This window comes from Halichoerus grypus, chromosome 6, assembly GCF_964656455.1.
Source record: "Halichoerus grypus chromosome 6, mHalGry1.hap1.1, whole genome shotgun sequence".
Taxonomy (NCBI): domain Eukaryota; kingdom Metazoa; phylum Chordata; class Mammalia; order Carnivora; family Phocidae; genus Halichoerus; species Halichoerus grypus.
In genome coordinates, this window is record NC_135717.1 from 168,232,412 (window position 1) to 168,257,807 (window position 25,396).

General features: G+C 56.2%; 1 protein-coding gene across 2 annotated transcripts; it reads right to left on the bottom strand.

Moving 5' to 3' along the window:
- Positions 1 to 6,373: 6,373 nt before the first annotated feature.
- On the bottom strand, positions 6,374 to 22,121 carry RAC2 (Rac family small GTPase 2). 2 transcript variants are annotated; one of them, XM_036108707.2, is made up of 7 exons: positions 21,952 to 22,119; positions 19,665 to 19,736; positions 12,535 to 12,652; positions 11,815 to 11,877; positions 11,266 to 11,425; positions 7,767 to 7,898; positions 6,374 to 7,133 (listed from the first exon to the last, which is right to left on the bottom strand). In XM_036108707.2, exons 1-6 carry the CDS (start codon positions 21,984 to 21,986, stop codon positions 7,768 to 7,770), a joined length of 579 nt encoding a protein of 192 aa, XP_035964600.1. In that variant the 5' UTR covers positions 21,987 to 22,119; the 3' UTR covers positions 6,374 to 7,133; position 7,767. The 2 variants fall into 2 exon arrangements, with proteins under 2 accessions (XP_035964600.1, XP_035964601.1); XM_036108708.2 differs by lacking the exon at positions 6,374 to 7,133 and adding an exon at positions 8,245 to 8,248 and having other exon boundaries at positions 7,771 to 7,898; positions 21,952 to 22,121.
- Positions 22,122 to 25,396: the final 3,275 nt, after the last annotated feature.

The window sequence follows — 25,396 nt, forward strand, 5'->3', positions numbered from 1 at the left end:
GCTTACCACAACAAGTGTCCTCTTTAATACCCTTCACCATCTATCCCATCCCCCCACCCACCTCCCTCCATCAACCCTCAGTTTGTTCTCTATTGTAAGAGTCTCTAATGTTTTATTTTCCTCTCTCCTTTCCCTCCCACCCCTTCCCATATGTTCATCTGTTTCTTTCTGAAATTCCACATATGAGTGAGATCATATGGTATTTGTCTTTCTCTGACCAACTTATTTCACTTAGCATATACTCTAGTTCCATTCACATCATTACAAATGGCAAGATTTCACTCTTTTTTGATGGCTGAGTAATATTCTATTATATATATTTTATATATATATATATATATATATAAAATATTATATATATATTACCTCTTCTTTATCCATTCGTCAGTTACTAGAGATTTGGACTCTCTCCATAGTTTGGCTTCCCAGTACTATTCTTATTCTCAATCCATTGTGTGTAACCTTAGGTGTTTTCCCTTTATTCTGGAAGCTTCTAAGATATTTGCTTTACCCCTAAATTTCTGCAATTTTGTAATGCTTGCATTGTGCCCTCTCTACCAACCCCCCTCCCCATCTGGTCCCAGCACCAAGTGTTTGGGGGCACTTGGTGAACTGTTTCAATCTGAAGATTTGTGTTCTTCAGTTCTGGACAAGATTTTTTTTCTTTCTTTTGTTAGAGATTTTATTTATTTATTTATGGTGGGGGGAGAAGCAGAGGGAAATGGACAAGCAGACTCCTAGCTAAGCACAGAGCCCAACGTGGGGCTCAATCCCATGAACCCAAGACCATGACCCAAGCCAAAATCAAGAGTCAGACGCTCAGCCGACTGAGCCACCCAGGCGCTCCTGGACAAGATATTTCAATTATTTTCTTTTGGATCTCCTATTATTATTACTATCGGCCTCCTGGATTAACCCTGTAATTTTCTTGTTGTTTACTTTTACCATCTTATTCTCCCTTCTAGGAGTTGTTTTTGTTGTTTTTGTTGCTCACTCTGTTTTATCTTCCAAACCTTCTATTTAAAAAAAAAAATTTAATAAACACATTTCTAATTTCTAAGAGCTCTTCTCTGTTTTCTGATTGTTCCCTTGTTGTGGTCTTCTGTATTTATTTGTGGGTGTAATATGTTTCCTTCTCTCTCCAAGGATAGCAGTGATGGTTTCTTTAAGTTTTCTTCTGCTCACTGCCTTGTCTCTATTTCTTGCTAGTTCCTTTTTCTCTGTTTGTTTGATTGGGTCCCTTTCATTACAGAGCTTTCCTCAATTGTCCATTCATCTTTTGTTACCTATTCATTTTTCAGAATGAAACATTAAAACTCGGATTGGCAGCTCCATGTCAAAAGGCAGAGTTTGCAAGATAGCAAACATCTCTGGAGGGACAGCTGGCTCTTTTGTCAAAGATGCCTTGATGTTACCGAATGTCAGCATCAGTAAGACTTTTCTCTGGGGTGGTCAGATCCTGGCCACAGATTCCTGTCTGGGATAAGTGTCTGCCTGGGTGCTGGCATTCCTGAACTCAGCCAGGGAAGGGGGCTAGGGTCACCCTGATAAGTATACAGACTTCCACTAAATCCCCCTGCATCAGTCAGCTATTGCTGTGTAACAAACAACCACACAAACAATAAGCATTTCTTGTACTTCACACCTTCAGTTCAGCTGGAATGGGTTGATCTAGGCTGGGCTAAGCTAGGCAGATCTGCTTTGAGCTGCAGGTCAGCTGGACACCTCTGCCCTTATGTTCTTGGAACCAGTGGGCTTATCAGGGCATGTTCTTTCATCAGCACAAGAGAGCATGCCCAAGGGTGAAAGCACATCAGGCTCACCTTATGACGCTTATGTTAACATCCCATTGGCAAACAGCAAGTCACAAAGCCAAAGCTCGCATCAGTGGAATGGGGAAGTAGGTCTGCCCCTGGAGGTGGGTGTGGAAGGAGTGATAATCTGCCAAGCATGATCAAACCCACTACATCCCAAATAATCAGGCTGGGGCCTCACCCCCACCTGCCCTGGAGCTGGTGTCCTTGGGTCCAGAAATCTCTGGTTGGATTTTCCTGCCCAGGCTAGGGAGGGATGGTTGCCTGGCTGCATAGCGCATGGGGGAGGCCCTGCGGGTCTGATCGCTCCTTAAACAAACTTACAAATAACCCACTGGGTTTAAGCCTCCTGCCTTGCCATCTGTGGTGTCTGGATCCCCTACTTCGGAGATTCCTGGGGGTTCTGCAAGGTCAGTCGGTTTGCATCTCTCCCACCTCCAAACCCCCCACCCCGCCCCACCACAAAACAGCAGGCACTGAAGTTTGCCTTCCCTGGGCTCTGTTAAATCATTTACCACCCCTCCATCTGCTCTCCAGACTCGTATGCTGTGGTTTGGGGTCACAGGTGTCTCCTGGTTTCTTTGAAGAGGAGAGTTTGTGTTTTTGTTTCGTGTTCTCCTTATTGTCGTGGCTGCTTTTCAGCAAGGGAAGGGGGCAGAAACATCTCTACCCTGGCACCTTGAGACCAGAATCTCTTCCTTACTCTATTGCATACACTTCTGTGGTATGTGGATCAACCGCATGGCAGGTGTTGATTTGCTCATTTGTCTGTCTTATTAGCCCCTGAGCCCCCAGGGAGCAGAGGGCTGGATCTCACCATCTCTGCACCTCCAGCTCCCACACAGCTTGGCATGGAGCCTGGGGTTAGTACATGGGAACTGAACTGAACTGACCTTCGAATTACATGGATGACTGCTCATCATTTCACCTACCTTAGGGCCTTCAGAAGTCTTCAAGAACCATCCTAGATTCCTTTCTCCCTCCCCAGAACCTACCCTGCTTGCCTCTTACATCCTATGAGACCCGGATGGAGTCAGATGTCCCCAGAGGTAACTACTTCTCTGCTGGTGGGGGAGTTAAGAAGGTAGGGAGGAGAGGGAAAAGATCAAAGGAAGAGATAAAAAGGACCTCAGCCCCACAAAAGTCACTGTTTCAGTATACCCTGGTATTATTTCTCATTATTTTACGAGTTGGCTGAGCTCAGTTGGATGCTCTTCTGCCACACATGATTTTGGCTGGGACCACTGTCATCCGGGGACTTGACTGGGCTGGCACATCCAAGATTTCCGACGCACATGACAGATGCCTTAGCAAGGATGACTGGAAGGCTGGGCTCAGCTGGGTCACTGGAAAGGCTGGGTCTCTCTCTCCATTGAAGTCTATTCTTCCATCTGCTTATTCCTTTACATAAACAACACACATTTATCCAGCATCTGCAAGGTGCCAGATACTTGCTAGGGTCATGGTGAGCAATCCAAGCAGAGGGGCCATTTCTCAGGGCTCTCCGCTGGCTCCCCCCAGGGCTGCGAGCTCCTAGGAGCAGGCCCACGCTTGACTCACCCTCAAACCCTGTGTTTGATGCACAGTCCCAATAACGATTTGCTAAATGAGTAGGTGACTGAGTGAATCCATGGCCGTACAAGCATGTGTTAAGGCAAGAGGTGTACATCGTGACATCTGAGTGGCACAGTTGTTTGTAAGTGAGGAGGAGCCCCGGGCTGCCCCGTGGAGACAGCAGATGCAGGGAGGCCAGCAAGGTGGTCACGGCTACCGTCCAGGGAAGAAATGCAAGGCCTGGAGCAGAGAGTGGCAGTGGGTCCAGATAAAGGGGTGGGTTTAACACACAATGACAGGCCAGATTTTCCAGGTTTGGTGACCAGCGGATGCAGGGCGGGGGGAATGGGAGGCGCCAGGGGGCCCCCCAGGCCTCTGCTTTGGAGGAAGGAGCAAGGAGCAGCCAGGCTCTGAGACCAAAAGCCCCAAATGAAGCAGTTCATCTGGCAGGTGTTTTCCTGGCCCACCAGGCAGTGCTGTCATTGCAAGGCGCCCAGCCTGATGCCCTGCTGCCTAGCCCAGGCCTGGCACCACTAGGTGGGTGTTCGGGGGTGGTTGGTGTCAGAGTGAAACATCACCAAGTTGTCAGCTTCTGCCACAACCAACAGTTCTTCCTGTTTCAAAACCAGCTCCTCACCTACTCCCCTTGAGGTTTCTCTTTCCTATCTAAAGGGCCTCTGGTGCTCAGCCACTTCGCAGAACAGAAATGAGTGACTCACCCCATGTCCAGTGACCACTGGACACAATGATATGGTGGAAAGAGCACGGGGCTAAGCAACCTAAGACCTTAGTTACAAATGCTGTCAGCTAACGGTAACAGAGACCTGACCGACAGTGGCATACACATTGGGTGGTTTCATTTTTCTTTTGTTCCCATAACAAGACAGCCATTGGCATTGGCTCAGCTGCCAACCAAAGTTGTCAAGGATCCAGGCTCTTTTGATCTTTCCGCTCCTCCATTCTAAGCATGTTAGTTTGTATCTTCATGCTTGTGGTTTCAAGTGTGTAAGATGGCTGCTGCGGCTCCAGACATCGCATCAGTATTCATCAGGGAAGGGGCTGGGGACAAAGGGCAGTGTCCTTTTTTTTTTTTTTTTTTGTGGAAGAAAACAAACACTGTCACGGAAGTCACCTCTCTAGCTGACTTACACTTGTCTTTTTGGCCAGCGCTGTGCACCTTGGGATCTCCACTGCAAAGCAGGCGGGGGAAACAAGTTTTTTGGTCTGGGGCTGGACACCTTGCTGCTCTGCTTGAAACTAGGTATCTGTTAGCAAGAAGGATGGGGGTAGTGGGAGAAGGTGGGAAAGTAGAGGGTCTGTCGTGGTGAGTTGAGCTCTAGCTCCCATTCCCGGGCCCTCCTGTGCGTCCGCAAAACCCAGCTGCTAGAACATACATGGGAAGGCCCTTAGGGATTAAAGGAGATCATTTGTGCTAGGTGAGAACACACAGTGGCAAAAGAATTTATTTGCTGACGTTATTATTGGCATAAAGCGAGGACTGTGCCCACTGGGGTGGGCTGAGGGCAAGAGGCGCAAGGCAGAGGCCCCTTCCCCCCCTCCCACCCTCAATGTGCAGGAAGTTCGGGGAGCAGAGGAAATCATTCGAGGAAAGAGGACCAGACCAGGGTGTGGAGGGGCTTGGATGAAAGAGGTGTCAAAGTGGCTTTGAGGAAACGAAAGTTTAGTCTCAGGGTGGAGGGGAGGAGAGAGGGAGGCGAGCGTGACCGGGCCCCCGGGCACACTAGAAAGGGTCCCAGATTTATCTGGAGGCTCCAGAAGAGCAGGGAGCAAAAGACGCTCTCTTCAGACTCTGGCCAACTGGAGGGGGCGCCCCAGGGCTTCTAAACAACAAACGTATTCGGTGTGGGGTCTGTGTTTGCGTCATGCTTATCTGGGTTTTTCACGGGGGTGGTTGGTTTCCAAGGAGAAGTAACCTTAAAAACATAAAGGCCTTGTCTGAGCTGAAACTGAGAAGCACCACGGGGTTTCCCCCCTGAACCCAGCCCCTTTCAAGAGGGTGGGGATACCGGGAGGCCAGTGAGCTGGAGGGCCCTGTCCCCGAACCTCAGGACTTAGGGGGCAGCTCTGGGGGAGCAGAAGATAGAAACCCAAAGCATCTCGCTGGCTGGGAATCGGGGGACTTCTGTGCTATCAGGGGTGGGGTCTTAGATCTTTCTTTTTATTCCTTCCTTGTAGCCTCTCTAGAGGGTCAGCCCACGAGGGCAGGAACTCGTGCGCAGCGCTGGACCCCACACCTAGAACAGAGTGAGAAGGTGCTCGATAAATATGCATTGAATGCATGGATGAAGTTGGGATAGAGAAGAGCAATCATCCACAGGAGGGAAAGGCCGGCACTTGTAAAGTAACAAACACTACGGTGGGACCAGCTCCACACCAGGCGCTGTTGGACTTGACGGGTGAACTTAACTCCTTACAACAGCCCCACCTTCTCTCGTAAAGAGACTCGCCTTAGCTTAGTGCCTGCCGGACGGGCATTGCTTTCTTACACTGTTGGGACACTTCCCATGAGCTCCAATAGTGGAGGCTGGGGAGTTCTGGCTGCCTGACACCCACCCACACACCCAAATTCCAGCAAGGTCTCAGTCTTCATTTGGGCCCCAACCCCTCCATCCTAGAATGCAAGATTTTTACACCATTGCCTCCCCTCCTTGCTCTAGCATAACAAGTGGTCCAGGCTTGACCAATCAGAGCTCAGCAGCCCCCCTCAACAAATATGATTGGTTGAAGTGGGGTCCAAGACCTGGGCTGGTCCAATCAGAGTAAACCTTCATTAGAACTTCGCCTGGGGCAGAAGCTTGCCCTCCCCCCCTTTTTTTTCTTTTCTTTTTTTTTCCAAACCTTGAACCTGGAAGGATGTTCTGAGAGTCAACTGCCAGAGAATGAACCAGACAGCGGAAGGTAGAGCAAAGAAAGAGGTACAGGAAAGCAAGTCCTGATGACATGCTTTGAGGCCCCTTGATCAAACTGCACCTGAAGTCATGATATTTCCAAATTTGGATCAATAGATTTATTTTCTGCTTAAGCAGGTTGAATTAGGTTTTCCATTTGCAATAGCAAAAGTCCTGCCTGGCAGGGTCTGAAAGTTTCAAGACTCCCACAGGCAAATGTAGCTCAGGATCCTGTGAGTGGCGTGGAAAGACTTGAGAGACAGCAGGAGACAGCTGGGCCGAGGGTTTTGACTGGCTGTTGCAGGTACCCACCGACATGCAGAGAATTTGATCTGTTTTATGTTGTTCCAAAAAGGAGAACTAAGGCCGCAAGAGCAAACGTCTGAGACACTCATTTTAGCTCAGAAGGAGAACTTTCAGACAAGCAAGACCATCAATATTGGAGTAGCCTGCCTCAGGAGGGAGTGAGCGACCCATCCCTGAAGGTATGCGAGTGGCGGCTGGCAACCCTCCGGCCCGAAATTTCCAGAGGGAATTCAGGCATCAGGTGGGACTGGGGTAAAGGGATAGATGCTGCCACGTGCGGCAGCTGACATTGGCCACACTACTGCAAGGGTGGCTCCCCTCTGGCCCCTGTGAAGGTGGGAGCATGAAGGGATCGGGAGCGGAGCCTGCAAATTCACAGCCTTCCAGCCCCAGGGGGCCTCCAGCCCAGAGAAGATGAGCAACCAAGCTCTGCAGCCATCTGCTAAGAAACACCACAAGGAGGGGACAGCAGGGCCAGCCCGGGTGCCACCGGGCTTTGGGTGAGGGCCCTGGAGGTCACAGCCATCTGGCTGGGAGGGCTGGGCGCAACCTGGAAGGGAGACATGCGGAGGGTAAGAACCTGGGGACAAGCAGAATCGCCTGCCCCCTCACGGCTTTCCCCACTCAAAGCTCATTGCCACCTCCCATCTTTTTCTCCAGGTTGACCCTCCCACCAGCCCACCCTGGGGGCCCACCACACCGAGGCCCCTCCATCCTTCTTGTCCCAGCTCTCCAGGCTGCCTCTGACACACACGGGTCCCTCCTCCGCCCCAGGAGTCTCAGCTCCACCTGCCCCCCCTCCACCCTTATCGGTGGGTGTTGGGTCTCCCTGGCTCCGCTGGGCTCTCCTGAGGGCAGGGGCCAAAGGCATCTTTCCATCCCTTGTCCCTCCTGCAGGATTGGCAGAGTGGAAGCCTCAGGACACGCCTGCCATGGCTCTGGCACTTTCTGACACCCTGCACCTTCCTTCTGGGACCCGGGCCCCACCGAGTCGGACTGGCTCAGGCAAATAAGGAAACTGAGGCCACTCTGATACTCCCCATTCTGTCTTGGCCTAAATGCCATTCCCGGCGAAGCAGAAGGCCTCGGAGCTGCGGCTGGACAGCCCCTCCCGGCCGGAGCCTGCCCAGCCTGCTGTGTGTGGGTCGGGTGGGTCACGGAGCAGTGAAGGAGGCGCTCTTACCCTACAGGATGCTGCAGGGACGCTTCTGTGGCCGCGTGGGCTGGGGGCACAGGACGGCCCGGATCGCCTCATCAAAGACGGTCTTCAGGCCTCGCTGGGTGAGGGCCGAGCACTCCAGGTATTTTACCGAGTCTGGCGGGGTGGGGGGTGGAGGGGGGACGGCAAGAGAGCAGAAGCCGAGGTCAGGGGACGGCCCTGGGCAGAAGCCTCTCCCGAGCCACACACTACCAGGCCATGGGGTCGGGTAACCACTGCCCTTCGCCTCCGCTTCCTCATGCCTGGAACAAGGAGCTTGATCTCAAAAGGAGAGGCTAAGACCCACAAGGGCAGGTCTGTATCTTTCTTAGACAGGGCAGCCCTTAATTTGTGGAAGGCAGGAAGGCATTTGGATACATTCCTGGGGGGGGGGGCGGGGAGCTCGAGCTACCGTGACTGAATCTCTCCACACCTCAGTTTCTTCTAGAAAACAGCTGCATACCCGCCTCCATGCTTCCACCAGGAGGCCTGAAGTGCTCATGGCCCAGGCACCAGGACCTTCCAAATGTCATCTGACCATTCCTTAGCATCACCTCATTTTACAGACGGGGACACCGAGGTTCATAGGTGGGGAGTCATCTGTCCAAAGCCACATGCTGGATGTTTCTCCTCCCCCCCTCGGGGTGGCTGGGGGCTATCAGTGAGGGAACGGGATGAGAGAGCTTTCCCTCCTCACTGAGGGGATTGGCCTTCTCCCACCTTACGGCTCAGGGCAGGAGCCTGGGGCCCAGACAGCCAGAAAGGCCAGCTGAGCCCCCACTGCCAGGGGCAGCATTCCCTGACCTTCTGGAAGGAACCTGTGTGAGTTCCCATGACCACCACAGCACAGTTTCCCTGAAGTAAGGAACCACAAAACCCCTTCTTTGAGAGGGCTGGGGGCTGATTTCAGGAACAAGAGGAAAGAGAGGGGCAGTAGGGAGAACTTTGTCCCCATGCTGGAGTCTGCTCTTCTGGGGGGAAGGAAGCAGACCGACTCTGATGGGCACCTGCTCCCTGCCAAGCCCTGAGCTGGGTGCTTCCAAAAAACCATGTGAAGAAATACTGTGATTCCCCACTTAGAGATGAGGAAACAGGGCAAGAGAGGGGGGAAGCCTGGGTCCCAGAGACACACAGCTGGGGAGAGGGAAGCCAGGACCTCCGAGGGGGCAGCCCCTGGAAGGAGGAAGCCCACAGATGACCTGGGGTTGGGAAGAAAGAAAAGGTGGGGCAGGGACAAGGAAACTGTCTCTGAGGCTCAGAGAGCATGTCACTTGCACAAAGTCACATGCTGGATGTCTCCCCTCTACTTGGGAGCATACTCCCACCAGGGAGCATGGGCAGTGGTCCCAGGGCCTGGCTGGGAGGGACAGAGTTCCTTTTGGTTCAGTCCAGGAGCCTCATCACCTTATAACCCTCTGTGCCTAGAAGGGTGTCGCTGGGCATCTGGCCACTGTCTCCCTGCAAGGGACCACAGCCAGTGTCTACTTCTTCCACACCCACCAACTGCCTCCTCCCTGGAACCTGCCACCCTCTTGCTCTTCTTGGCCCAGCGGCATCCAGAGCAAGTGTCCTGAGCGGGGATGCTGCACTCCCTTCAGCTCTGTTCCTGACCACCCTAGGACTCTGGTCAGTCCCCCTCTTTGTGCCTGAGCCTCCCATCAGTCTAGGACATGGTGACCTGGGACAGCTTGTCAAGCTGAGGCAGGCGGGGCAGAGGAGCTGCAGAGGGCGTGGGGGCAGGCTAGGAGGCAGCAGGTGCCCCTGATCGCCATGACTGATGGAGCCAGGCAGCCCGGCTTTAAATCTGGGTTCTGCCCCAGCCTGGCTGGGTGGCCTTGAACCAGTGACCCAGCGCCCAGGAAGTGCTCGGTCTTGGTCAGCCAGCCGTGATTATAGTGATTATCGGCTGGGGCCTCGACTCCACAACTCACCACCACAGGCTCGGCCAGAGACAGCTGTTGTCTGCCTCATCAGACCCGCAGGTCTCCCGGGCCTCCCCTTTGGCCTAGGCTGGTCCAAGTCAAGTTCAGAGTCACTGCCCCTGCCCCACCCTCACTTGGGATCAGCTCCCGGAGGGATCGGCTAGGGACCAAGGCAGGACCCCGAGCCACCTCCTTACAGAGGAGAAAGGACCTTTGGGGATCACTCGGGCCAGCTTGTGCAGATGGAGAGACTGAGGCCCAGAGAGGGGGAGCCACTTTTCCAAGGTCACACATACCATCGTGCTAGAGCCAGGACCAGCCTCCAGGCTGCCAGCCCCCTTCTCCTTGTCCCAAAGCACAGGCTTTAGAAGGGGACGGGTCACATGTTGGCTAGAGCGTCAGCCCTGGGCAGAAGGAGCTGGGGGATGCGCTGGCCAGAGAACAAGAGAAGGCAAGAGTACACCCCCATATTTGTGAGGAAAGCCAGCAGGCCGAGGAGCCAAAGACCCCAGGGTGGGGCTCGGGACCCAAGGCTTAAGAGGCAGCCCAAGTCCCCCTAAGGAAGATGGCCATGTCGCTGGACTAGTCACAGGAAAGGGGAGGTGGCAGCTGTGGTTTCTCTTCCTGTAGAGATGTGAGTCCCCAGAGCCCTCCCAGTTCCGGCGGAAGGAAGAGCGGTGGGGCTGAGGCAGGCCTGGGGTGGGGAGGCTCTACCTACTCAGGGGCCAAACCCTGGGCCTGCAGGACCCTGTGGCGAGGCAGAGTGCCCCGGGCCACTGGGCCACTGCTCATAGTGGTAAACCCGGCTGGGGATGCCAGGCTCTTGGGCAAGTGTCCCAACCCCCGGCTGCAGGCAGGTCAGGACTTGACCTGGGACAGCAGGCCCAGGCGCCATGGGAGAGGCCAGACCCACCAGTCACGTCCTCCCTGGTGCCGGCAGCCTTGAGCCCCCGCGAGGAGGCCCCCAAGCCAGCAATTTGCTGTCTTGCGTTCAAATCCCAGTTCTGCCACCTCCTAGCTGTGTGACCTTGAGAAGTCACTTTAGTTCTCTGGCCCAGTGATCAGGAGGCAAAGAGCAGTTGGGCTGAGGAGGGGGGCTGGGGAAAAGGTGGTGAGGAAGAGGCAGCAGGGAAATCACCCTTCAAACTAAGGCAGAAGCACCTCCTCCAGGAAGCCTTCCTGGAAAACCTAAGCTTGACTTGGCTGCTCGCAACCGCAGCACACGTCACTCTCTCCCTGCCCCTGTCAGCTCCAGTGCGCTAACCTCAGCATCTGCTTATGGAGTGTGTATACTCCCACCACCACTACCCAGCCCGGGGTCCTGCCTGCATGCAGGTGCTGAGCTAGGGGCCTCCTGGGTGTGAAATCATTTGATTCCCGCAGCCACCGGGAACGATCACTATTGCCACGTTCTGCTGGTGAGGAAACCCAGGCACAGAGACACAGGCAGGGTCATCCAGCCAGCACATGGCACAGCGGCCCGGGAGCCCCCTGAATCCCCGATGAGGCCGAGTCGGGGTCCTCCTGCAGCCAGCTCCCCTCTCTGAGCCCGAGCCCCGTACCGATCTCCTTGGCCAGGGCCAGGCCCTGCGGGTAGGTAATGGGAGCCAGCTTCTTCTCCTTCAGCCTCTCGATGGTGTCCTTGTCGTCCCGCAGATCCAGCTTGGTGCCCACCAGGATGATGGGTGTGCTGGGGCAGTGGTGCCGCACCTCGGGGAACCACTGGGCAGGCGGGCGGGGGGCCGGAGGGGGCATGGGCGTGCGGAGAAGAGGGGCACCAAGTGTGAGACGAGAAGAGGCGGCGCGAGGGGGTGAGGAGAAGATGCGTGAGGTGGTACGGGAGGGAGCGTGGTTGCGGGAAAAGAAGCAAGATTTCGTGAGAGATAAAAGGCAGGCAGAGGTTGTGCGGGGAGGAGAGAGGGGACACGGTTATAGAGGGTGGGCAGGACAGCTAATGACCCCAGCCCCCTCTGAACCCCGTCTGAGTCTCACCCCCAGCGCCGGTTGGCACTGGGGACGCTCTCTGCCCACGCCCTCTGCGGCCCCTCCCTCCGTCAGGGTCACCTGCCCCAAGCCCCCAAGCCCCCAAGGCCCCGCTCTGTGCTGCTCACCTTGGCCCGGACATTCTCATAGGAGGCAGGGCTGACAAGGGAGAAGCAGATGAGGAAGACGTCCTGGGGACAGAGCAACAGTCAACGGTCACCCATGAGAGGGGGCCTGGAGGCATCCTGCCTGGGCCCTTCCACACCTGGGCAGCCCCTGAGCTGTTTGTTTATCCAACCCTTCCGAAAGGCCTGTCCTAAGTGATGAATCCTCACGCGACCCTCTGCAGTCAGTGCTGCTACCACCCCGTTCTACAGATGGGGAAAGTGAGGTCAAGGGCTTGCCACAGAACCCGTACTCCCCACCGGGCGCTCACTACCTGTCATCTGGTCAGAAGCCCTTCCCTTGCCAGCCTGGAGGGAGAACCAAGGACGCCAGGGTCTAGCAGCCACAGTTGCAGGCTTGCCCCCCCATCTCTCCTCCCCTCCCCAGCACCCCTGGGACGCAGAGTCCGGGGCTCCCTATTGGGGCCCCATCCAGGGTCTGCCTGCCCCACCCACGGGGAGCCAGGGGGTGCCAGAGCCCATGAGGCAGAGGGGCTGGGGAGATGGGCACGGTGAGAGCAGGGAGACCAAAGGAGGGCAGGCAGGGGCGCGGGGAGGAGGTCTGGCTCCGCCCGGGAGGGCATTGCTGAGACGGGCAGGGTCCCCAGCCACTGGCCCCAGGGCGTCGCCCCCAGTGGCAGCGGGCTGAGCTCCGGCTGGCGGCAGGAGGGCAGGGCAGCTCACCGTCTGTGGGTAGGAGAGCGGCCGGAGGCGGTCGTAGTCCTCCTGCCCTGCTGTGTCCCACAGCCCCAGGTTCACGGGCTTGCTGTCCACCATCACATTGGCTGAGTAGTTGTCGAACCTGTGGGGGGACAGTAGGATCAGTATTGCTGCGTGCGGAGGCCGAGACCCAGGGAGGGGCGGCCATGGGCAGCCACACGGTGCTGGGCGCTCAGCTTTTCTTTTGTTTCCTTACTGATTCATTACATTAAAAAATTTTAAAAGCAGGTAAGCATCAAGAGGAAAATATTGTCTCCAATCACCTGTCTGCCCTTGCCTGCCCTTTGAGAGGTGATTTTGTGAGGCTGCACGCCGTTCCCTCTAGGGCTTGATCCGACTTTCCCCACCTCCTATGCTGGACTGAGGTCGGTCACCCCCGCGGCAGGTGGGGTGCCCCCCGAAGCAAACCCTGAGCCGAGTAGCTGGTACAGTGGCAGCCTCGGGAGGGGAGTGGGGAAGAGACAAGGAAGGGTCAGTCAGTGAGCCGTTACTGTTGGGGCCAACTGAAGATGGGGCGCCCCTGAGGGGCACGACCTGGGGTCTCTCTCCAGCATCTCTGTCTTCCATTGGCAGAAGGATGTCCTGCGGCGCTAAATCCCCGGTCTTCCAGCCCACCCCCGAGTGCACACCAAAAGCCAGCTGTTGCAGACAATTTCAAGAAATGCTACCAGCACACACAGGTAAGACACATGCCAGAGGGGTGCTGGGACAGGGGGTGCTGACAGTGATAGCCCAAATCTCCCACCAGCACCAGAGAGGCCTCCAGGGCAATCAAACAAGCTTCCAGGTTTTCTTTTAATTCAACCCAACAGTATTTCTCACTACACATACCCCTGAGAGGAAGGTGCTGGTTTCTCAGCCTGTGGGAAGGAAGACTGGGATCAGAGAGGTATAGCGACCTGCCCAAGGCCACACAGCCAGTGAGTGAACAAGCCAAGTGAGAAACCAGTTGTGCGTGAATCCAGCATTCCCTGCCCCGTGCCCCAGCTATGCTTTCACAGATGCCCTCACCTCCTGCCCGTGAGGGCCCAGGATCATCATTTCGTCTCTCCTCACTGAGGCCACCCATGAAGGCCCTGCTCTGCGTCCCCTGACCTGGCCCACTGAGACCTCAGGCTCCTCCTCCTCCTCCTCCCCTCATACACCAGCCAAGCTGTCTCCTGGGCAAGGCCTGCGCTGCCAACCTCCCTGTACTTGCTCCTGCCCAGAATGCCCTTCCCCACCTCTCTTTGTCCAAACATTCCCACTTACCCTGACCATGCAGTCCTACCCACTCTCCAGGGTTTTTGTTCCCATCTGTGCCTCTTTCTAGAATACCCTTCTGCCCCCCTTTGACCCTTGTCTCCTATTCATGCTTCAAAATCGTGCCCAGGCAGTTCCTCTTCTGTGGGGAAACCTCCAGGCCACCTCCTTCCCTGTGCCCCACCTGGAAGGAGCTCATTGTTCCCTCCCTCAGGCAACCGCTCTATCTTGACTTAAACAAGCAGTTAGTGTGTCTCTGTCTTGCCAGGGGCCATAGGCTCCATGTGGGCCGGGCCCATGCCTGCTTCATCTCCAGGCTCAGGCCTGGCACCCAGTGAGTGCATCGGAATTAAAGCAAACTGAACTGAAGCCCTTGGAATGCCCCCTCCTCCAGGAAGCCCTCACAGAATGCTGCTCAGGGACAGGCTGAAGAAGCCCTAATGCTTCAGAGTGACTCCAAAGACACCTGTTCTGAGAAAGACACACACACACACACACCCCCAAAAGTGAGTAGCCTGACATTTTTAACACATCATGCTTATTCATCCATGGAGTGTTCCAGTCACCTCTCAGTTCCACAGATGACCCGCTCCCTATTGCCTGGAAGCTCCTACAGACACTCTTCCTCTGACTTCCCACTCTTCTTCCTCCCTTGCTCCTCCTCCCCACCCACCCCCCAGGTGCCCAGCTGACTCTTACTCACTCGCCTCTAGCCCCATCTCAAGGTCACCTCCTCCAGGAAGCCTTTCCTGGCCCCCAGCCAGTCCAGGCCCCAGGCCAGCGATCTGTGCCAGCAGCAGGCGCCGAGCCTGGCTTGCTCCTCACGGCGCCCTGAGGCCAGCACAGCATACGCCACATAGTCGGGGCTCCAGGTACCAACTCTAGATACCACCCACACTGCCGCGGGACGTCAGGAGGAAGGCGCTGTCCAGGGAGACACCGCAGGGCATGATGGGAAAAGAAGCACCTGGGTTGTCCTTGGCTTCCGTCAGAAACATTCCTTCCGGACACACTTAGGGTGTTGGGACACTCTCCTCTCTAATGTCCAGCCTGAAATTCTGGTGCCAAAAAGCCTCCCAAGATTCCTTGAGCCAAAGCCATGTGTCCTCGCGGAGCCATCCCCAGGGTCTCAGGGGCCGTGGCGATGGGGAAAGAGCAGGGTCCTGGGACCTCGTAGCAGCACCAAGCACCAGATCTGGGGCTTGGCAGAAATCTAGGGACTTTTCTATGTTAGGTCTTGAAGTCCCAGGTAGCCTAAGACAAAAGAACCTCAAGTTATTTCCATCAGACAGATGGGGAAACCGAGGCCTCAAGATGTCAAGTAACTTTTCCAAAGCCAACCATCTCATAAGCAAAGGAGTTGGGATTCGGGCCTTGCTCCTTCTGTGACACCTGTTAGTGAGCAAGTGGACAAATGAACTGCAGGGGGTTGATTTCCCCAGGGACAGCCACCCAGAGCTAGGAGGGAACAGAGTTCCTTGTGAAGCCTTGTCCTGGCTGTGTGACCCTGGGTGGGTCACCTACCTTCTCTGAGCCTCACTTTCTTCAATGTGAAAAAAAAAAGTCCTTTCTCTTGGGGCCATTAGGAGGATCCGAAGAGACAGAAAACATTCAAGCCATCCCACGGGGAGATGCTGAGCAGCTGAGTGGTCTCATTTTCAAAGTCCTCACACATACCCGCTGGTCCCTCCCCAGAGGCCCAGCCGCCAGAGCCTGAGGGATCGCTGCACGCGTGCAGCTGGGATCCATGCCCCCCGGGGGTCCCCCTTACTTGAGACTCACTGGCAGCGGGGACCAGAAGAACCTTACAACCCCACCCTGGCCAGCCCTCACCCCTTTTTCCAGATGAGGAAACAGGCCCACAGACAGGAAGGCACTTGCCCAAGATCTAACAGTCAGTTGGCAGCAGATCTAGGACTAGCCCTGTTCCCCAATTCAGAAAATCTCACAGGCTAAACATGGGGGCTGTTTCATGGCTGGAGAGTCAGTGGTCTGGGCCTGGGCGTGGGGCTTCCCTGAGCTGTGGGAAGGCAGAGAGCTCACGTTTGCTGAGCACCCAGGGGTGTCAATGACTGTTCCAGGCCCTTCCTACTTAGACCACTTCAGTGGGCCCAGGGAGCCCAGGGAGCAGGTGTCACCCTTGTCCCCATGTTACACATGAGGGCACAGACTCAGAAACCGGGAGTGATCTGCCCAAGGTTACACGGATGGAGAGTTTTCACCCAGAGTCCGTGTGGCCTCTTTCTGCATTCCCAGGGCTGCAGGCCCAGCCCTGACCCTGGAATGGAGTAGAATAGGGGATTAGGGGCAGGAGGAAGGGGGCCCAGCACCCAGCATCACCTGATCGCCCCACCCAAGCCCACCCTCAGAAAGGAAGATGGTGTATTCAAGGAACCCAGAGGCCAGGGGGCATGCTTGGCTGGTGACACGGGGACCAAGGAGGAGTGACCAGGTCAGGTGGGCGTGGACCCCTGTTGGGCCTCGGGTGTTGGTCCTTGGGGCAATGGGGCACCATTGAGGGGCTTCACCGGGCGGGGATGGGGTGGGCTAATGTGATCATATTTGCATTTAGAAAAGGCTCCTCTTGGCCACTGGATGGAGAAGCCTGGGAGGAAGTTCAGAGGGGAAGCTGGGGGGGCCAGTGGGAGGCTTACAGAGCTAGCAGTGATAAAGGAGCATGGCTGGGGGAGGTGGGGGGAGGCAGGGGGGTTTCCCGGGCAGGGCACGAGGGGACAGGAGCGGGTGCATGAGCAGGGGAGGCTGGAGCCAGCCGAGTCAGTGAGGGAATCCCGCCCGTGGTGCCAAGAGTATGGGCGAGGGGCAGTAAGCGCACAGCAGAAGACGCTGGGTGTCCTCGAGTTCATGCAGTTCCAGGCTTGACTTGCCAGGAGGTGAACTGAAGGTGAAAATCGAGTACTGGCCAGTGGGACCTAAATTAACCATGTGTTCTTTCTTCCCACCAGCTGAGCCACCCACTGGTGGCCGAGTTCTGACACCTTCTCAGAACATACCAGAGCATCCAGTCACTCCAGAGCATCACTGATGTGCTCGCTCTGTTCTAGAAGCTGGTGTGATAGCCGTGAACTGGACAGACCAGGGCCCTGTCCTCCCAGAGCCAGCAGGGAAAGTCAGATCAGGAAGGGCCATAAAGAACATCAAGCAGGGGGGTGGGGTGATGGGGCCTGGGTGGAGGGAGGGACCACTTGAGACAGAGGGTCAGAAAGCTGATCCCTGAGCAGGGAACTGAGTGATGGGAAGGAGGACAGAGGAGTGGGGGAGGCTGGTGCGTCTGGGATCTGCAAGGAAGCCCAGGAGTCTGGAGTCAGTGGGTAAGGGGGATTAGGTAGGAGATGAGGCTGGGGGGCAGCTGTCATTCAGGGCTTCACATGCCAGAAGAGGAGATGGTTTCAAACGTGAAGGGGAGCCATGGGAGGGGTTTAGGCCTGGGCTTGGCTGCATCTAATTTTCCCTTTTGAAAACTCATCTGGGGTTCCTTTTGAGAATGGCTGTAGGAGGAGAGGCAGAAGGGAGAGAGCCCCTATGTCACAGGCACACAAGTGCAGGGTGCTCCTGCCATGTTTTGGTGTCCCCAACGCCCCGCACAAGACCACCCACACAGCGGGCTTCAGTCTCCCCATGTGTGGCATGGGGGGGTTGACCCTGAGCTGTTAACCCCCCGCCCCGGCAATGAGCTGAGCTCAGCTCGCCTGCTTCTCTGATTGTGAGCTGGCACATGTGCCCCCCGGCCCCAGCAAACCCTCCTGGCCCTGAGCCCTAGCCGCTCTCCCTGTCTTTATCTCTGTACCAGAGATCTCCTGTTTTCCCCAACTCTGCTCTCCCCAGCGGCCCCCACCTTCCAATGTCAAGGGCTCAGCGTGACTTATCTCCCCCTCCCTGTAACCGGGGTAACAGGCATTGTAGCAGGAGCCCCGGAAGGAGGGCTTGTCCAAGCTGAGCATCTCGGTCCTGGATGACACAGGAGGGTGACATGCAGGACCAGCACATCCTCTGCAGGGGCCAATGCGAAATGAAAATGGAAGATCCCTTGTGCAAAGGTCAAGAATTTCAAGATGGCCCTAGTGTCTGTCCCAGCTCCCCAGAGTCCTGGGAAGGCAGACCTTGCCTGGTTCATTCTATCTGGCCCGCAAGGGTGTCCAGTGTCCTGAGGCCACCAGGGGCCACCAGGGGCCAGCGTTCTCCAAGTTGTTGTGAACAACTGGGTCTAGCCTGGTCTCTGTTCCTCCCACCATCTTGCACCAGAGAACATGCCTTTCGGCTCCCTGCCCAGGGGAGGCGCCCCGGTAGTGAGCCTGGGATTTCCCAGCCCAACCCTGTCCTTATAAAAGGGGAAACTGAGGCTCAGAGAGGGGAAGTGATTGGTCTAAGGTCCTTCAGCAGACAGGCCCCGGCCCAGCTGGGACAGGCAGAGGCAGGACGGCAGGCAGCCAGTGCACGGCTGGTGACAATGACCTTCTGCAGAAGCTGCCTTTCCTCTGGCCTAGAGCCAGCCCTCCTTCAGCATTAGGCGGTGCCTGATAAACACTTGATGACTGATGGCCAAGGGGCAAATATGGCAGGTGCGGAGAGGGACAAGCACCATCCCCAGGCCAGCTGGGGACTTGGGAGCCAAGATGGGGCCGAGAAAACGGTGTTCCAGGCTCCCTACCCCAATTTCTTTGCCCTGTCCTTGCTGCCTGCCTTCCTCCAGCCCAGGCCGGGGTGCTGGTCAGTGTCCTGGGGGTCAGGCCACTTGGCAGCCGTGAGCTTCAGCTTCCCCCGTGGGCGGCCTGGGTGGAATGCCCACCTCTCATGAGGATCAAGTGAGGGCACACATGTGTGATGTCTCATGCAGGGGCCAGCACACAGTAGGCCCTCAGTAGATGGAGGGTAGCCCCGATGGATCCTCCTAGGGCCTCTCCATGAAGTTCAGTTCAGGTCAACTCAAAACACGTCCAGCGTGTTTAAGACAATGCACGGATCATAGTGTGCCTGACATACCATGCTAAGCTCACGGGGTGACCCAAAGGAACTGGATGAGGCTCCCTGCCCTCCAGAGACTCATAGTCATGGGAAAGATCAGATAGAGTCACTCTGGGGAGTGAGAGGTCCCTCGGGCTGGGTGAGAAAGGCTCCCGGAGGAGGGGCCCTGGAGCGGGCCTTGGAGGTCTTAGACACGTGCAAAGGAAAAGCACCCCAGGCAGAGGGAACGGCTTGAGCAAAGGCCCTGAGGTGGAAATGCCCAGGGAGTGTTTGGTGGGGACAAGCAGACAGAACATGAGGCAATGTAAGGGCAGTGACGCTGGAAGGGAAGGTTGGGAGAAGCCCGCCCGGAGCCTTGAATGCAGGGCTGGGGGTGGGGACACTGTCCTGGGAGCGATGGGGCCGCCGAGGGCCGGTGCTTCCCCAGGTACCCTTCCGTCCCGAGGCTGCCACCCACGGACTCCTACGTGGCCTCGAACGACGGCCCTGCCTCCAAGCCCGCAAGAGGGCAGGGCCTCCCACTGGCCTCCAGATGGCACTGCCCTCTCCCCTAACAGCGGCTGCCCCGCTGCCCCGCTGTCCTGGTGTCAAGGCCCCCGACTGCCTCCTCCTCCTCCACCAGCCCACCCTCCCCCCGCTTCTCCTGCCGAGGCCCAGCTGGGAGGCCGCTCGTCCTGCCCCACCCGCCCAGTCTCTCCCGCTCTGGGGGCCTGGGCACTGGTCGTCACTGCCCAGCTCAACCTTGCTTACCGCCTCCCGATGGGGTCGTCCCCCCAGGGGCCCACACAGGAAGTGCCTGACAAGGGGGTGGGCTTGGTGATGCGTGTCTCCCCATCCTCCCGGCTCCCCGCCCCCACCCCCACAGGACTCACACGGTGGGGATGTACTCTCCGGGGAAAGCGTTGGTGGTGTAGCTGATAAGAAGGCAGGTCTTTCCCACGGCTCTGAAAGACAGGAGGTTCGAGAGGACAGCGGTCATGGGCTCTGCCCGAGACACTGGGAGTTTTCTGGGTCCCCTAGCCCAGCCCTCAGGGAAGACCCAGACCCACCTCTCTGGGTCTCAGTCTCCCCACCTGAGAATGCCACTATCAGTGGTCCCAAAACTGAGTCGTAAGAGTCATCAGGGGTGTTTGTTAAAGGGCAGACTTCAGGGTCCTCCCTTAGAGATTCTGATCCGTGCGTGCAGGGCAGAACTGGGAATCTGTATTTGTAACAAGCTTCCCCAGGTGACACCAGTGTGGGACACAGGGTTAAGAGCCCAGGAGCCCACTGAACCAGACAATACCCAGGGGCCTAACCAGGCCTCTGCCGTCACACGCCTGGGCTCCAGATACCAGCTCCACCACCTACCAGTGGCCCAGCCTTGGGCAAGGCACTTAGCCTCCCTAGGCCTCAGTTTCCCCATCTAGAACATAGGGATCCGAGGCGTTCCTCCTCCTAGGAGTGTGCTGAGTAGTAAATCAGAGGAAGCCCATAGAAGCAGCCAGCACCGTGTCTGGCAGAGCTTAGCGGCTAGTAGTCAACACTAGGGGAAGCCTGTCCCTCCCTCCTCTTTCCCTCCCCCCTCACCAGAGAGAACAGCAGTTAAGAGCATGGAGTTTTGAGGTCAGAGAGACCCGGCCTCATATCCCATGAGGTCTTGGGCAAATTACTTAACTTCTCCGAGCCTCAGTTTTCCCACCTGTAAAATGGGCCTAGTTTTAGATTGGTGGGAAGACCAAATAGAGGGGGCGTGTCTGAGTCCAGTGCCTGACACAGCAAGCGATAGTAACTGCCATGACACGCGCTGTCCTCCCCCGGCCTGCGGGTCGGCTGCGCTGCGCGGGGGCGCAGGTGGTGCGGTGGGAAGGCTAGCAGCCAAAGGGGCAGCCCTGGGCCCTCCAGCCCCACTCCTGCATTGTCACTTCCTGTTCTCAGGAGGCCAGCCACCTTCTTCCCCCCCTGCCCTCCCCAGAGCTTGCCACCAAGGTGACTTTGAATGACTGGAACGTTGGCTCCTGCCCTCCCCTCCTCAGATCAGATACAGAGCGGAAGTGAGCAGGGCTGGGCAGGCGGGCAGATAAGGCCAGGCCGGTGTGTTGGAATCAGCTGAGCGCTGATAAATGGACCTGCTCCCATGAGATCTATCAGAGCCAAAGTCGGTCTGTCATGTCAGGGCCACTGTGACCCAGGCCAGGAAAGATCTGAGTCTCTCCAACCTCAGGCTGCCCCTCTGTAGAATGGGAGAGTTGGAACGGAGGCCTGCCCAGCTAGAAATGCTGGGGTTTACTGGGTTGGACTCATAGGAAACGCCAGGATGCTCCTGTGGGCTGGGCCCTGAGACATTGCTGCTGGCTGGCTCCAGAGATCGGCATCTTAGACCTCATTAGAAAGAGGCCCGCGGGGACATGACAACCTGAGGTCACTGAGGCCCACGGGGACATGACAACCCGAGGTCCCTGAGATCCCACAGCTGAGAAAGCCCCTCAGTCCAGCCTAGCCCGCACTGACCCTCCCAATCACCCTCCCATGCCTTCTTCCCTCCAACTTCCCTTCATGTCCCCCTCCCCCTTCTGCTCATCACCCACATCCCCCACACATCCTCCCCAACCAGGCAGGCTGAGGGGGGAGGGGAGAGTCAGGGAAGGGGGAGGGGGAGGAGGTTAATATTCATTGAGCACACTATGCACAGGACAGCCACTCAAACTATGTCAGGTGACCCCACATCAATCCTGGGGGCGTGGCCTCTTCCCAGATGGATGAACTGAGCTTCAGAGAGGCTCTGTGGCTTGCCCAAGGACACACAGCAGTGCAAGCCAGTGACTAGAGCCCGGGTCAGCCGGAGGACAAAGGCCAGATTCTTGGTTCTCCACCCCTGCCCCTGCATCCACAGAGCTGAAGACAGGTCCCATGAGAGACCTGCTCCAGCTTTCAGGGTGCAGGAGAGGGACCCCAGGCACCTCCACCCACCGCCACCCAGGCAGCTTCCGGAGTGAAGTAGGCAAAGAGGGTGAAGCTGTCCTCTGCCCACCTCGGTGGCTGTCTCTGGGTCCCGGGACAAGAAGGGAGCAGCTCCTCCCGCTGCCTCCCAGGGAATCCTACATCTGCAGGGCAGGCGGGTGTCAGGGATACCCCAGTAGAGAGCTTCAGCCAGGGGAGGAAGTTCAGCCAGGTACCTACCCATCTCCCACCACCACACACTTGATGGCCTGCATGGCGTCCGGGGCCTGGGAGGCAGTGCTGGTGACAGCTCAGGGCAGAGAGGGCTTCTGCGGGCTCTAGGGGCTTGGAGAAACTGGCAAGGCGCCTCGGCCGAGGAGGAGCAACAGTAAGACAAGAGGTAGGAGGAAGCGGAAGGGGAACTTACCCAAGCTGCTGCCCCAACAGCCGTTTGCAGAAGGCGGAGCATGCGGTCTGGCAGAACAGCTCGGGGCCCCTCAGGTGCTGGGCTGGAGCACCCGCAGGATTCCGGGGTACCCTGCCTGCTGGGGCCTCACGTCTTGCCCATGAGGGAGGGCCAGGGTTGTTCTCCAAAGACTTCAGGCTTCCAGGAATTCAATTCATCTCAATTCTAAGTGTTAAGCATTTAATGAGTGCCTACTGTATGCTGGGCATAGTATCGGTGCTGGTGAGTCCAAGGTGCAAAAGGCACAGCTGATCCCTGGGGAAGATGTGACCTGACACGTGTCAGGGGGGATCTCCAGGGAGGGGACCTCAGAGCTACATGGAGGGAGAGCTGGGGCCTGTGAGCATCTGAGCCAGCACTCGGAAGCTCGCCAGAGAGAGGACACTCCCGGTGAGGGGATTACGCGAGCAACACGCAAGGCTCCCCCAAGCAGGTGCGAGCATGGGGATCCCAGAGTGTGGAAGGACAGGAGATGTGGGGGGGCAGGGGGGGCAGGAAGGGGACGGGGGCCCCGCTGAGGGAGAAGAGAAAATTAAAGGGAAATGATGGGCAGTGCTCCACATGAGCCAGTCCTGTGCTCAAGGCAGGCTTGGGGGACCAGGCGCCCTGGAACGAGGCTCCGTGGTGCATTTTAACGATGGGCAAATGGGAGGGTCTGAGAAGGCAGCTGACCCACTAGGACCACCCGGCCTGAAATCAAACCCAGGGCCAGGTGACTCTAAGTTCTTCTGGCACCTCAGCTGCTGAGGAGACAAAGCCGGAGTTCTGCAGCTCGTGGGGAGGGTGAGTGCTCCCCCTTAGCCATGAGTCAACTTGAGATCTGAGCAGCACGGCGTCTCCCCGTGGGCTCCGAGTTCACCTGGCTCTTACCGTTCATTTTGCCACTGTTCCCCACACCCAAGGGAAGAAATAAGCTGAGCCACTGGTCACCCAGCCTGGACTGTCACTTAGGACGAACCAGGAAACCACAAGACTGTGGCCGGCTCCAATATGTGGCCAGTCAATAATTAAAACCAGCCAAGAAACTTTGATATCTTTCCTCCGTCCTTTGCATAAGCTGAGCTGAGACGGTGGGAAACACTTCACGGTGCTCAGACCCGGTCAGGAAGGCCAGTGGCCCCCCATGACCCACCCTGGGCTTCCTCCCTCACAAACCCCCTAAGGACTTTATTCTGGGTGCTCCCCTGTACCCACCTTCTTTTTCCCATCAACTGCTAGCCCCTAGGGCAACCCCTGTTGATCTAAACAACAACAACAAAACCTAAATACAATGTGATATCCTGGATTGGATCCTGGAACAGAAAAAGAACATCAGTGGGGAAAGTGGTAAAATCCAAATCAAGTCTGAAATTGAGTTGACAGTATTGTCCCAATGTTAATTTCTTAGTTTTGACAAGTGTCCCGTGGTTATATAAGCGATGCTGATGTAAGGGAAAACTGGGTGAAGGATATAGGAGAGTTCTCTTACTATCTTTGTGACTTTTCTGTAAATCTAAAATTGTTCCAGAAGAAAATGTTTATTTTTTTAAAAAGAAAAGAGAGAATAATGCACTTCTTTGGGAAGACACGGTATGACTTCGAAAGGGGTATATGTATGGGTTTTATCCCCCGTTCACCTCTCTAGGGCGGGGCTTCCTTTTGCAGTGAACAGCCTGCCCAACCATACAGGGCCCTGGTGGCCCTCCAGGCCGAGAAAGCCACTTCTCCAAGACAACCCAAGCAAAATCCTCCCTGACTTAGGGCCATCAGACTCCCTCCTGCATGCATTCAAGGATACATCACTTGAATACCTAGCATTGGGCTTGATACTTCAGGGGACACAAACCCAGATTAGAAAGCTGGCCCCGAAGAACCTGTGCTCTGCGCTGAGAGTGACCCAGGTGCCCTGAAACCCCTCTCTTGGGATGTCCCGATCTGCAGGCGGCCCACAGGCTGTGCGGACAAGGCCAAGGTTGGCAGAGGAGCAAGAGGGGAAGTGGGCAGCCCAGACAGCAGCATGCAGGTGGACGCAGGACTAGAAGGACCATAGCCGCGACTGTGACATCCAGCGTGACATTTGTGGCTCTGAGCGCATGCCTGGAGGGGGCTCTGTTGTTCCCCCACTTTACAGAGGAGGAAACCAAGGCACAGAGAGGCTCCCTGACTTGCCCAGGAGGACACACTTGTGGCCACTACACTGGAAATAAATGTGGGCTCTCCTTACAGGTTCTCCTTCCTTTCACAGATGGGGAAACTGAGGCCCAGTCTTTGTGACCAAGGCGAAGATGCAGCAGCCGAGGCCTCCTTGCCAATCCTCTCCACCTGATCTTTTTCCTTCTTTTTTAAGTGTCCATATTGAGATATAGTTTGCATACAATAAATGGATCCATTTAAAGTGTACGATTCCATCCATTATATACCCATGAACCCCTCGCCACGATCAAGATACAGAACCTTACAGAACATTTCCATCACTGTGGGAAGCTCCTTCCCTCCCCTCACCACACACATAAGCTCTGATGTGCTTTCTGTTGTTCTACATTACTTCACATTTTCTAGAATTTCACAGAAATGGAATCACCCAGTATGGGACCTTTTGCAGAAGGCTTCTTTCGTGCAGCATGTTTTGGAGACGCATCCATGCTGCTGCATGAGCCGGGCCCGTCCCCTCGCGCCAACGGGCAGGTTCCAGCACGGGGATGTGTCACGCTTTGGTTATTCATTTAGTCCTGTCCTCTTTTAACCACACTGAATCACAGAACCGCGGGGCCTCTGGGCATGCATGCAGAGCTCACCAAAAGCCATATTTACCCAGCCCCGCCCTGGCACCACTGGTATCCAGCGCTTGGTTCCACAGAGCAGCCGCCCAGCCCCTGCTCACATACCTCCAGTGACGGGGAGCTCATTTCCTTAGGAGACAGTCTCTTCCATCCTCAGGCACCTGGGCCTGTTACAAAACCCTTGTTCATTTCAGCCCCAGTCCACCTCCCTAGATGGTCCTCACAGAGGTCCTCGTTCTTATTCTGAGGCCATGCAGATCAGGGCACTCCCTCCTCCTCACCACAAGCCTGAGGATTTGGGAGGCACAGCCTCCACCCAGTAATGTGCTGGTAAATGTTTAAACTTCTACTTCTGGTTTGATTATTTTTGCTGGGATGTAATCTTCCATGATATGAATGTATCAGAATGTATTTATCCAGTCTCCTGTGAATGGATCTGTGTGAGCTTTGCAAAGCTGGC

What these genes read in the sequence shown, in the direction of transcription:
- RAC2 (XM_036108707.2), bottom strand. Translation starts at nt 21,986, where the DNA reads ATGCAGGCCATCAAGTGTGTGGTGGTGGGAGATGG. An exon ending in TGTGTGGTGGTGGGAGATGG is followed by an intron (nt 19,737 to 21,951) that starts GTAGGTACCTGG and finishes CCTGTCTTTCAG; the next exon opens with AGCCGTGGGAAAGACCTGCC. An exon ending in GGAGAGTACATCCCCACCGT is followed by an intron (nt 12,653 to 19,664) that starts GTGAGTCCTGTG and finishes GTCCCCCCACAG; the next exon opens with GTTCGACAACTACTCAGCCA.